General features: G+C 42.9%; 1 protein-coding gene across 2 annotated transcripts in view; it reads left to right on the forward strand.

Moving 5' to 3' along the window:
- PRPSAP1 (phosphoribosyl pyrophosphate synthetase associated protein 1) overlaps positions 1-12,829 on the forward strand; it is a 32,555-nt gene that overhangs the window by 15,862 nt on the left and 3,864 nt on the right. For both annotated transcript variants that reach the window (XR_003682939.2, XM_007099778.4), the window contains exons 4-7: positions 2,814-2,986; positions 4,559-4,674; positions 5,141-5,196; positions 5,912-6,057. Coding sequence is in view for 1 of the 2 variants with exons in the window: in XM_007099778.4 (XP_007099840.1) it covers positions 2,814-2,986; positions 4,559-4,674; positions 5,141-5,196; positions 5,912-6,057 (491 nt within the window). In the remaining variant the exon portion in view is untranslated. The remainder of the gene's footprint in view (positions 1-2,813; positions 2,987-4,558; positions 4,675-5,140; positions 5,197-5,911; positions 6,058-12,829) is intronic.

The following is a 12,829-nucleotide window of genomic DNA, read 5'->3' on the forward strand; positions in this document are numbered from 1 at the left end:
TCCAGTGTCCCTCAGTGAATGGGTAAAGCCGTTGTGACAAAGGCCCTTTTGTTGCCTTCCTGACCAATAAGGGGTGGGGCGGGGGAGGCTTTCCTTAGCCGCGGGCTAGAGAATGTTGACTCCCTTGGCATAGGGCATTAGGAAGAGGAAAAAGTAAAAAATAAAAACCTCAGGAGAGAAATTAGTAATTAGCGGAAAGAAAGTTACTCTGAAATCAAGGCTCCTCCAAAACTGTTCCTCTCGTTACATTAATGTCTTACCATCTGGCGTTCCCTTGTGTGCTATCCAAACCTCGTGTTGTGTGGTTGTGTCTTCTAAATGCTATCACAAAGCCAGCTAGAAACCCATGACCCAGATAGATACTCTTCCAGGATCTGTTTAATTAACTTCAACAGTTATTGTTAGCATTGGGATCTGGTGTAAGAAACCACCAGGTCCAGTGGAGCTTTTATAATGCCACACATTGCATCACACAGGTGGAAGGTTAAGAAAGCTCTAATTTTATTTCTTACGTTGACAAGCAGTCTGTATATGGAAGAGGCTTTTGCTACGGTGTATATGATGCCTGTTGTTTAGATACGGACTCCTGAGTTACCTATATTCTGTCCTCTGAGTACTGTGCAGGCTTCCAGCTCAACCACCAGAGCCCACAAGGCATCAATGTAGATGATCCGTTGTGGGAAGGGAAGCTCTCCCCTCTGGAATGAAGGATAAGTGTTTGGGAAGGGGAACATTCTTAGGTGAGTTAGCTGTGCTCCTTGGGACAGATGATGATAAGGGTGATCCCGGGGGGGGGGGTTCTCTGGCCTTCCCCCCAAATGAGGTCAGCCTCGCTTACCCTGTTATCTCCCCACCTGACACACCTAACACAGTGCCTGGTGCAAGGTGCTCAATAAATATTTGTTGAATTGATGACCCAGGATGAAAAGTGCTGAAAATCGACCAAATATTATGAATTCCTAAGTACCTTGGAGGTGTTTGATAAGTGTTTTGTCCTGATCATACCAAAAGGTCGTGTGTCCTCTGACCTTTTGATGGCAGACTTGGGACATTATTAATTTGGGAGCACGAGGGAGAAGAATGTACCACTTTATTTCAGAGGAAGGAAATGGCAGCTGGAAAGTAACGTCACCTGTCAGCAATGCAAAAGGCATGTCTAGGTTGACAACTGCATCTTGAAGTTGAGGCCAGAATCAACTCTGCCTACCCCGTGGGAGAAACAAACATAGAAACTTATGACAGAATCTTGAAATAGTTGTGAAAAATTCAAACTACAAAGGAGAGGTTGGAAGTTCCACCAGTTGAACGTGGGTGTGGAAAACATTGTCAGAGTGAAAGGATGTCTTTGCATCGCTCACTCCAGGGGCACAGGTGTAAACATAAACTGGAAGAGACTGGGGGAAAATGGCCTGACTGTCCTTCAAGCTAAAAAGCATTTCGTGATGAGTATTTCATTCCACCACTTATTCAACAAGCATTTTTTAAGTCTCTGCTATGTTGATGGCAGGCTTTCCATTTTGCTACAGATCAGATAATTCAGAAACTATAATCTGAAGAGCCTACTCCTCACTTGTGTGGGAACTAGGACGTGGGAAATGATCTTCTTTATCTGGGGAAGGCAAGGGAGATACACTCCTGACGCAAAAGAGAGGCTGTTTGAAGACACTTGGATAATCCAAAGAGGAGCAGGAGGAGGCTAGAGAGAGAGGGTAGAGCTTTGGAAGGTCATCCTGAAGGATTTCAAGGCCCTTAACTTTAAGGGCAGAGGCCGCCTTATAACTTTTTTTTTTTTTTTTTTTTTTTTTAGTAAATTTATTTATTTTATTTTTGGCCGTGTTGGGTCTTCATTGCTGCACGCGGGCTTTCTCTAGTTGCGGTGAGCGGGGGCTACTCTTCATTGCAGTGCACGGGCTTCTCATTGTAGTGGCTTCTCTGTTGCAGAGCACGGGATCTAGGCGCACGGGCTTCGGTAGTTGTGGCACTCAGGCTCCATAGTTGTGGCTCGCGGGCTCTAGAGCACAGGCTCAGTAGTTGTGGTGCACAAGCTTAGTTGCTCCACGGCATGTGGGATCTTCCCGGACCGAGGCACGAACCCGTGTCCCTTGCATTGGCAGGCGAATTCTTAACCACTGCGCCACCAGGGAGGTCCCCACCTTTTGCTTGATCAGCCTCGGCAAAGGGTTAGCAGTCAGCATTCATTAAAATTTGGAAATAGCCTTTCCTTTGAATACCTTTTGGATTCATATTTTCTTGTCTATCTGGGTAATCTTTGTTAAGAATCTATGTATCTCAAGGAAAGAAGGGATGGGGGAGATATTTGGAAATTAAGTTCCAAAATCTCCCCACTCCCAAAAGAAAAAAAAGAGACCAAATTCTTTATGATTACGGCAGCTAAATACAAGGGCAGGTGGGTTTCCCTTGGTGTTCCCAGGAAGACGAGGTGCTAGCACTCTGGCCCGAGTTCAGATCCCAGGGATGGTGCCAGCAGGTGTGGGTTCACTCTGGTCATCAGCAGTCACTGCCTGCTTCACCTGCCACTCCGGTGACTGTGTCACTGACAGAAGATCCAGGCAAAGGTGAAAGTGGATAACCTTGTGTGAATTTAAGTAAGCCCACATGAAAACCGGAACTCAGACAGCTATAAAGAGGAGTTGATAAGCTTTCTCCTCTATTCAGGAAGTGCCGTCGTAAGCTAGCGTGATGATCCACATGACGTCATTCTTGGCAGCCCAGGTCAGATTGCTGAGGTTGAGATCTTTGCCAGGAGTTAATAAATGAAATTAATCCAAAAGTGCAAATCTCATCTGTTTCAGAGACGTGAATACGGCCGTGATGGAGTTACTGATCATGGCTTATGCACTGAAGACCGCGTGTGCCAGGAATATTATCGGCGTCATCCCCTACTTCCCCTACAGCAAGCAGAGCAAGATGAGGAAGAGGGGCTCCATCGTATGCAAGCTCCTGGCGTCCATGCTGGCGAAAGCTGGTGAGTGTGACCAGCGCCCCGGGACCCCGCGCCGTTGCTTGGGACTGTCCCCCGTGCCAGATTAGTCCATACCGCAGGTAGCTGGGTGGGGACCTGTTTTCTCTAAGTGTTGTTCAGTAGTTACTTTGTCTTGCTTCCTTTTGCATAGATCTGCTTAGGGGTATGTGAGCTTCGGTGTCAGTTTTTTTTCTGTTCTCTTTGTCCTCCTTCAGAGTGACCTTGTCTGCTTCAGGGCTTACTTCTCTCATCTTGGACTTTTTCCTCATTCCACCTTCTTTTCCATTTCATCTTATCGAAACTTCAGCTGGCGATCTTGGCATTCGGATGTGATCTTTTGAGTTTCAGGTCTAGATTTATTTAAACCTTAGCTAAATTCTATTGATGTACATAATAGTAAAACTGGATGTTTCCTTTACTACTTCTTCAGCTTATATACTCTTTTTTTCCCCCCTCCCCGATTGTCTTTCTGTATAGCAGACCATTTTCATTGTGTGTTTGTGTAGTGGTGACATACTTTCTGGCCTCTAAATCAAATGTAATAGCCCTTTACAATTAATGGGATTTTATTTGCCGAATGTTTATTTAAAAACTCAAATATATATCTGAGTCCTGAGAAACACATTTGAATTCCATTCTCTATAAAAATGTGTAATGTTTTTGGAAAGAACAAGTAATTCTGCTTCTTCGCTCTGGAAATTTTTCGGTGACCTTGGCCATTTGCCATGTATTTATATGTGTACCTTTTTTTTTGCTTAGCACTGTTGATTATAAGAGTATATTTTCGGGGCTTCCCTGGTGGCGCAGTGGTTGCGCGTCCGCCTGCCGATGCAGGGGAACCGGGTTCGCGCCCCGGTCCGGGAGGATCCCACATGCCGCGGAGCGGCTGGGCCCGTGACCCGTGGCCGCTGGGCCTGCGCGTCCGGAGCCTGTGCTCCGCAACGGGAGAGGCCACAACGCCCCAGCAGAGGGAGGCCCGCATAACACAAAAAAAAAAAAAAAAAAAAACAAGAGTATATTTTCATTGTTTTTCTGCACTTGACCCATTCTCTTCGGACATATACACACGTTTCCAAACTCTTCAGTGTCTTATTGTGTTTGTGGATTTCTTTCCTTCTAGTATATATATATTACTTTGCTTTTGCTTTCCTATTCCTTCTGCCTTAATCCACAGCCCTTTAACATTTCTTCCTAGACTCTTTAATCAGGCCTATTTTTTACATCTATTTTTGCTCCAGTATTTAATTCCATGTTTATATTTTTGCTTCTACCTGATTTTTCTTTTCCCCACCTTCAGGCCTAAGCTAATGATTATAGGAGAGGAGAGCACCGTTTTTTAGTTCTAGTGTTTTAATCCATGTGGAAGGTTATAGGCTCCTTTACATTGGGCTTAACGTTATCTTTAGTGCATTCAGTTTTGTTACGATTGCACGTAAGGTCTCTAACAAACATGCTTGTTCCCGGTACCCCCCCTGCCTTCAGTCTTCCGTTAGGAAAGGGGGCTTCTAGTTTGTGTCCACTGTAGCCGTTAACTTGTAGGGGTGAACTGTGTAATTTTTTGTTTTAAAATTTCAGGTTTAACTCACATTATCACTATGGATCTTCATCAAAAGGAAATACAAGGCTTTTTCAGCTTTCCTGTGGACAACCTTAGAGCCTCACCTTTCCTGCTTCAGTATATCCAGGAAGAAGTGAGGAACACCAGCAAATACCCCCCTGTCCTCAAAAGAGACCCCATGTAGTTTTTCTCTGGTACCAGATTTCAGTATTGAAAGGCACATCCAATGATCAGATGATCTTTCCCTTAAGTCTTAATGCCTGAGGCAGTCAGATAAGGTTAGCACTTAGGCACAGAGGATAGTATTTTTTAAAGAAGTTAAAAATGGATTTCCTTCTAAGGGTCTTTAGCAATTTGCTTATATTTTCTAAAATGAAGGTTTTGGGAATTAATTATTTTTTATCTTCTTGATGTAGCAGACTTTGGCAATGATGCTAATGGATAAGGGTTAAGAAATGTTAAATGAGTGAATGAAATTCTAGCTTGTTTGTTTGCTAGTATGGATCGTTGTTGTAAGAGGAAAAAAATGCATTGCCAGCACCCAGGTGTTATTGTTTTGATACCTTTTCAGTATTTTCTTATTTTTCCTCCAAATCTAGATTCCAAATTATAGAAATGCAGTCATCGTAGCTAAGTCTCCTGATGCTGCAAAAAGGTAAATAAACCAGACATTTATACACATCCCTTTTGGGTGTTTCAGAATCCGAGGTCTGTCTTAATATGGCTTGTGAAAACTCAGTCTGCTCCAGCTTTCCCCCAAATCATTGTCATACCCCAAACCACAGCTTTACCTCTAGTTTCCAAACAACACGAGCATTTCTCGGAATTACTCACGTTTCCCCTGGGAGAAAATGAAGTTGTTCCTTCGAGTTCTCAGGAAAGGGAAAACAGGAAGACTGTGAGCACCTTGAGACAGTGGTTTTTGAGACCTTTTTGAACAGAGTTCTTCCGAAGATGAGGGACTTCCATGGCGGTCCAGTGGTTAAGACACCGCGCTTCCACTGCAGGGGGCACGGGTTCGATTCCTGGTTGGGGAACTAAGATCCAGCATGCCTTGAGGCGCAGCCAAAAAATAGGGGAAAAAACCAAAACAAACAAAGAAACCCTGAAGATGAGTGTGAGACCGTTGGACAAAGGGTAGAACCAAAATGTTGTAGAATCAGATGCCAGCCCACATCCCATCTCGAGTGCCTCTTGAGGCATTTACATTCCAGCCCGGGCCGCACTTCCTGATTTGTAGAAGTAATTCCTTTGCATATCCATAAAAGGTTGAGTGATGTTTTCATTCTGTGGTTAACAAAATGATGAAAAAGCAGCGCTTGGGTTTTCCTTCCCATGAACCTCACCCTTTCCCGTGATCTTCCTCTTAGGGCCCAGTCGTACGCAGAGAGGCTGCGTCTGGGTTTAGCTGTGATCCACGGCGAGGCTCAGTGCGCAGAGCTGGACATGGATGACGGCCGTCACTCTCCCCCGATGGTCAAGAACGCGACTGTCCACCCTGGGCTGGAATTGCCATGTAAGATCAGCTCTGTGGTTTTATCCTATTTGTAAATGGAAGAAAGTTTTGAATAGTATGAATGCCTAGGAGTTAATACCTATGTAGATGCTGCTGTGGTATTTTTAAACAATTGAATGGTATTATGTTGATTTTGCCTTTTGTCAAAATTTTGTTACACACTTTTGTAGACTAGGTAAGGACAATTGAGCTAATCTGGGCAGCACTTGGTGTTCAGAGAGTGAAATAATTTTAGCTTTAGTAAAAAAGTTGTATGTGTAGTGGTGTGAAATCTTAAGCTTTTATATTTTGGTAAGATGGGTGATAGCAACCATTGATCACATATCAGGCTTTGGTGATCAGGTAACTTTAGCACTTAATTTAGTGATGTAGCCCTTTGACCTGATACCTGACTAATTTATTTTTAATCCAACAGAGTGGAAGCTATTTACTTTGGTGGACTTTTGAGTGACAATAACAAGCATTCTATGCTGGAAGATATATCATGGTTTTTAGAGGAAGGAGAGTATTTCTTTTTAAAATCTGTATCTATTTGCCATGCCTCAGAAAGACACTGACTAATACGGTGGGAAAATATTAGCATGGTTACACCGCAGACAGGTTATCTCAGACAGGCTCCTGTCTAAGGTATAAACATTACAATTTTTTTTCCCCATTCTATAAAATTTCCACTGCTCTGTTTTCAACTTTGGAGGTTTTTATTATAAGAGAAACAAGTAATATACCCTTTAAATTTTTAGTGTCACAGCATTTTTTTTTTTTTTTGAGATTTTCATAATTAAAGTTCTTGAATAGGAAATATACGTTCACATATTTCAAAATTCGAAAGGTATAAAATCCTTTATGATGAAAAACCTTTCCACCCACCCACCTCCCCCCTCTCCTGCAGCTACTCTGATGTCCAGTGTGGTTGGTTTCTTGTGTATCCATTTAGAGCTTTTATGCAAATACAAGCAAATTCCCTCATTTTCACGCAAACAAGTTGTATGTTATACATTGTTCTGCCCCTTGCTTTTTTCATTCAGTAGCTCCTTCTCAGTCCATACAGATTTCTGTCTTTACAGTTTCATAGTATACTGTTTTATGGATATGCCATAATTTATTGAACCAGTCCTCTGTTGATGCACTTATTTTTTTCCCCAGCCTTTGGGTATAAATAAACAAGGCTCCAATAGTAATAAACGTCTGTTGGGAATTCCCTGGTGGTCCAGTGGTTAGGACTCGGTGCTCTTAACTTCTGTGGACCCAGGTCTGATCCCTGGTCGGGGAACTAAGATCCCACAAGCCAAAAAAAAATAATAATAATAATAATAAATTTTAAAATAAAATAAAATAAATAAACATCTGTTGAGTCCTTATTTTGTGCCAAGAGCCGTTCTAAGCCCTTTAGTAGATCTTCGAATTTGGTCCTTGCACAATAGTACGCATAGGTGCTCTTGTGAGGAAACCGAGTGAGGAAACTGAGACACACGGCCGGGGCTGCTGGCGCCAGGGTTTGGAATGTAGCTGCTGACGCCAGAATCCACACTACTTTGTTTTTTTAGCTTTTTATTTTGAACTAACTGCAGACTTAGAGAAAAGGTGAAAGAATAATACAAAATTCCTCTCTACTCTTCACTCAGAGCCCCCAAATTGAACATTTATACGCCTTTTTTTTTTTTCTGAACCATTGAGAGTGAGTTGCAGACAAAATGCCCCTTTATTGCGAAATACTTGTGTATATTTCCTAAAAACAGAGACTGTCTAATATAACCACGTATGATTATCAGACTCAGGAAAATAACGTTGTTACAATACTGTTTATCTCATCTGCAGACCTTATCCACATTTTACCAGCTGTCCCACCAATGTCCTTCAGGGGAAAAGAAAACAGTTTTTGGGGGCCCAGGACCCAGTATAAGGTCACATGTTGCACCAGTTGTCATTTCTCTTTGGTCTCAGTTAATCAGGAGTGACTCCTCTGTTCTTTGTCTCCAGTGACCTTGATACTTCTGAAGAGTGCAGGCCAGTTATTTGTAGAATATCCTTTCGTTGGGGCTTGTTTCTTTCCTCATACTGGGTTGAATCACTTATTACTATGATTTTTGTCAAATGGAGGTTTTTCTAATTCCCCTTCTTCCCTGTCCGTTCAGTCATTTATATCAGTGTGGATTCGTGGAATCTTGTTTTATTCAGCACGTTATAGTCCATTGCTACTACTTGTGTTAATGCTCAAATTGTCTCAGACTTGGCCAAAGAGAACTGCTTCAGGCTGCCTCCCATGTTCTTTGGACGTGTCCCTATCCTGTGTTGACTCTTCCTTGTTACTTTCCGGTACAACTAGACGTTCCATGTTCCTCTCGTACTTTCTTAGCCCTGGGATCAGCCATTTCTCCACGGAGCCCCGGTTCCTTCAGTGGGAAGTAGTATTTAGAAACCAAGATTTGGGCTCCAGGGCGGACATGCTCAGGCACTGTACGTCATTGCCTGTGATTAACCTCGACTTACGTTCTTTCATAAGTGACCGAATGTATTTACGGGATAAAGACCAAGAAATCAGATTATTGGGTCAGAAGTTAAGCTGACAGATATTGCCAGATTGCCACAATATTTTATATGGTGAGATTCTCTTCTGAGAATGTTGCCTTATTACTTATTGTAACAGTGTTGTCATTCCTTCATAGATGGTTGGTATGTTTACATTACAACTTTTACAATCGCCACAGGATTGTTTTCTTTTATTTTAATTTTTTTTTACTTTTTTTGGCTGAGGCATTCGGGATCTTACTTCCCCGACCAGTGATTGAACCCGTGCCCCCTGCAGTGGAAGTGCCGAGTCCTAACCACTGGACCACCAGGGAAGTCTCCATAGGATCATTTTCTATGATCCTCTTTTATAGATTTAGCCAAGGGAATTCTGAAAAAAATGTTATTTCTTGTATGTGTAATTGTATTCAATACCTTCCAAATTAAATACGGTTTATGTTTATATATCAGTTTTGCTTCTAGTATGTCGTAATAGTTTATTCAATAGTAGTGAAGATGAAGACATTAGAACAAGGAAAAAAGGAGTCTGTGTATTTTTAAGAAAGAAGAACTATGTATGTTATCTTCCTGGAACCCATTTTTGAATTTAATTTTATTTTTTAAAGTATTTTTGGTGTGGACCATTTTTAAAGTCTTTATTGAATTTGTTACAATATTGCTTCTGTTTTCTGTTTTGGTTTTTTGGCCACGAGGCATGTGGGATCTTAGCTCCCTGACCCCAGGGGTAGAACCCACACCCTCTGCATTGGCACGTGAAGTCCTAACCACAGGACCTCCAGGGAAGTCCCTGGAACCCATTGTTTTAGAGCGGTAGTTCTCAAGCGAGGGGGCTTTTGCTCCCCAGAGCATATTTGGCAGTGTCTGGAGACATTTCTTGGTTGTCTCAACGGGGGGTCATGGGGTGCTACAGGCATCTAGTGAGTAGAGGCCACAGATGCTACTGAACAATTATCCAGCCCAGAATGTCAATAGTGCCAAGGTTTAGAAACCCTTTTTTAAAGTAATTTATTAAAAGTGAGGTTGTATAAATGTTTCTCTTTTATAAGATAGAATTGATACCTCCCTGATGGCAAGGAATCTAATGAACTTGAAAGGATTGTGTGTCGTCACTGGTTCCACTAAACAGTGCTCTGTGTTTGCCACAGTGGTGACACTTAAGAGCTTGGAATGCAAAAATGAGAGGGAGTCATCTGCTCTGCCTTGATTTTCCTGGCTTGTTACTTTTACACGTGAAGGTGTGGCTTTCAGCACTAAAGTGAAAACCGACATCCGCTCCTCTTGAGCATTTGTTAAATGTAAGTTTTGACTTGTTTGCATGTAGATAGCGTTATGAGCTTGGAAGTAATTTCAGTTCTAGTTCTACTGGCGACCTTATTTTATTTCGTATATCTCTTTTTAATGTCAGTCTGTTGATAAAGTTTGACATTCCATTGAATTAGAAATAGACCGAGATCAAAATGGATAAGGAATGAGTAATTCCCCTTAGTCCCTTTTCACTCTTTATTTTAGGAGAGGAAGGTTTTTTGATTCTGGCAAAACAGTAAAAGAGTGTGTGTGTGTGTGTGTGTGTGTGTGTGTTTGTGTGTGTGTGTTTGTGTGTGTGTGTGTGTAATCTAAAGGATGGTTGTAAAAGCAGCACTCTTTTACCTGGAAAATGCTAATTTTAAATGCAAAAGACAATTTCCTACTTCCTTCATAAGAACATTGGAAATCATTTGCTAAAATGACATTTTTACTGCAGTAAGTCGATGTAGTTTTAACAGTGATTTCTGGCCACAAGTAATGGCGCACAGTTCATTTTATTCTTAAACATGTTGGGTTTTGTTTGACAAAGTGGAGAGAGAGAGCAGACTCTTAAACATAGAATAATTTTAGCACCCTTTATTCTTGACCTTCAGTACATATATTAGTTTTACTGGAAAGTTTGAATCATTAGTGTTTTATTTTCTGGGCAAGCTTTTAGAAATTTGGGGGCATCTTTTTTTTTTTTTTTTTTGCGGTACACGGGCCTCTCACTGCCGTGGCCTCTTCCGTTGCGGAGCACAGACTCTGGACGTGCACACCCAGCGGCCATGGCTCACGGGCCCAGCCGCTCCGCGGCATGTGGGATCTTCCTGGACCGGGGCACGAACCCGCATCCCCTGCATCGGCAGGCGGACTCTCAACCACTGCCCCACCAGGGAAGCCCTGGGGGCATTTTTTTAAGCCTGTGAGGTCCTATTCTCTTGATGCTATAATGAAGTCTGTCTCTTTTTTAGTAGCCAGCCAATTTATGTATCCAGTTTGTGCCGATCCCAAAGGCAGTTATGAGCGGGGACTGAGCCTTTTTTTTAAGCCTTGATCCTAGCCATGCCTGTTTTTCATTTCAAACTGACAAAAGTTTTTTTGGGAGAGGTAGGCTTACAGAAAAGTCAACAGGAATACTGTGACATGCATCAAACTAGAGCTGAATTTCTGTTGATGTCTGATGAGGGTTACTGGCTTTCAGTCTTTTTTTTTTTTTTAAATGAGTTATTATTATTTAATTTATTTAATTTATTTATTTTTGGCTGTGTTGGGCCTTCGTTGCTGCGCATGGGCTTTTTCTAGTTGCAGTGAACGGGGGCTACTCTTCGTTGCAGTGCGCAGGCTTCTCATTGCAGTGGCTTCTCTCGTTGCAGAGCACGGGCTCTAGGCGCGTGGGCTTCAGTAGTTGTGACTCACGGGCTCTAGACCACAGGCTCAGTAGTTGTGGCGCACGGGCTTAGTTGCTCCGTGGCATGTGGGATCTTCCCGGACCAGGGCTCGAACCCGTGTCCCCTGCATTGGCAGGCGGATTCTCAACTACTGTGCCACCAGGGAAGCCCAGTTTTTAAACATGTTGGGTTTTGTTTGACAAAGTGGAGAGAGAGAGCAGACTCTTAAACATAGAATAATTTTAGCACCCTTTATTCTTGACCTTCAGTACATATATTAGTTTTACTGGAAAGTTTGAATCATTAGTGTTTTATTTTCTGGGCAAGCTTTTAGAAATTTGGGGGCATCTTTTTTTTTTTTTTTTTTGCGGTACACGGGCCTCTCACTGCCGTGGCCTCTTCCGTTGCGGAGCACAGACTCTGGACGTGCACACCCAGCGGCCATGGCTCACGGGCCCAGCCGCTCCGCGGCATGTGGGATCTTCCTGGACCGGGGCACGAACCCGCATCCCCTGCATCGGCAGGCGGACTCTCAACCACTGCCCCACCAGGGAAGCCCTGGGGGCATTTTTTTAAGCCTGTGAGGTCCTATTCTCTTGATGCTATAATGAAGTCTGTCTCTTTTTTAGTAGCCAGCCAATTTATGTATCCAGTTTGTGCCGATCCCAAAGGCAGTTATGAGCGGGGACTGAGCCTTTTTTTTAAGCCTTGATCCTAGCCATGCCTGTTTTTCATTTCAAACTGACAAAAGTTTTTTTGGGAGAGGTAGGCTTACAGAAAAGTCAACAGGAATACTGTGACATGCATCAAACTAGAGCTGAATTTCTGTTGATGTCTGATGAGGGTTACTGGCTTTCAGTCTTTTTTTTTTTTTTAAATGAGTTATTATTATTTAATTTATTTAATTTATTTATTTTTGGCTGTGTTGGGCCTTCGTTGCTGCGCATGGGCTTTTTCTAGTTGCAGTGAACGGGGGCTACTCTTCGTTGCAGTGCGCAGGCTTCTCATTGCAGTGGCTTCTCTCGTTGCAGAGCACGGGCTCTAGGCGCGTGGGCTTCAGTAGTTGTGACTCACGGGCTCTAGACCACAGGCTCAGTAGTTGTGGCGCACGGGCTTAGTTGCTCCGTGGCATGTGGGATCTTCCCGGACCAGGGCTCGAACCCGTGTCCCCTGCATTGGCAGGCGGATTCTCAACTACTGTGCCACCAGGGAAGCCCAGTTTTTTTTTTTTTTACAGAGAAAAATGGTCAAGAAAGGGGCCACATCTCTTTAAGAAGCGGGTAGGTCAACGTAACCACCTACCCACATGGTTTAATTTAAAGACAGAATTTGAGGAAGGCTTTTCTGATGTTGGTGGTTTATTTCCTCCCCCTTCTAGGTGATACTTATACGCAGAGCCTTTTTGACTGCCCAAATTTAACGAATTGCCCTTGTTTCCAGGATGGGAAATCAGGATATGTCCACTGAAATTTGCCAGTAAAAGAGTGCTGAATTTCAACTCGGCTAATTTGCTAGTATACGCAAAGGGACACATGTTCTTCCAGGTTTACAGCGCCTGTAGGTAGGAGTCA

Source organism: Physeter macrocephalus, chromosome 14 (assembly GCF_002837175.3).
Source record: "Physeter macrocephalus isolate SW-GA chromosome 14, ASM283717v5, whole genome shotgun sequence".
In the NCBI taxonomy this organism is placed as follows: Eukaryota; Metazoa; Chordata; class Mammalia; order Artiodactyla; family Physeteridae; genus Physeter; species Physeter macrocephalus.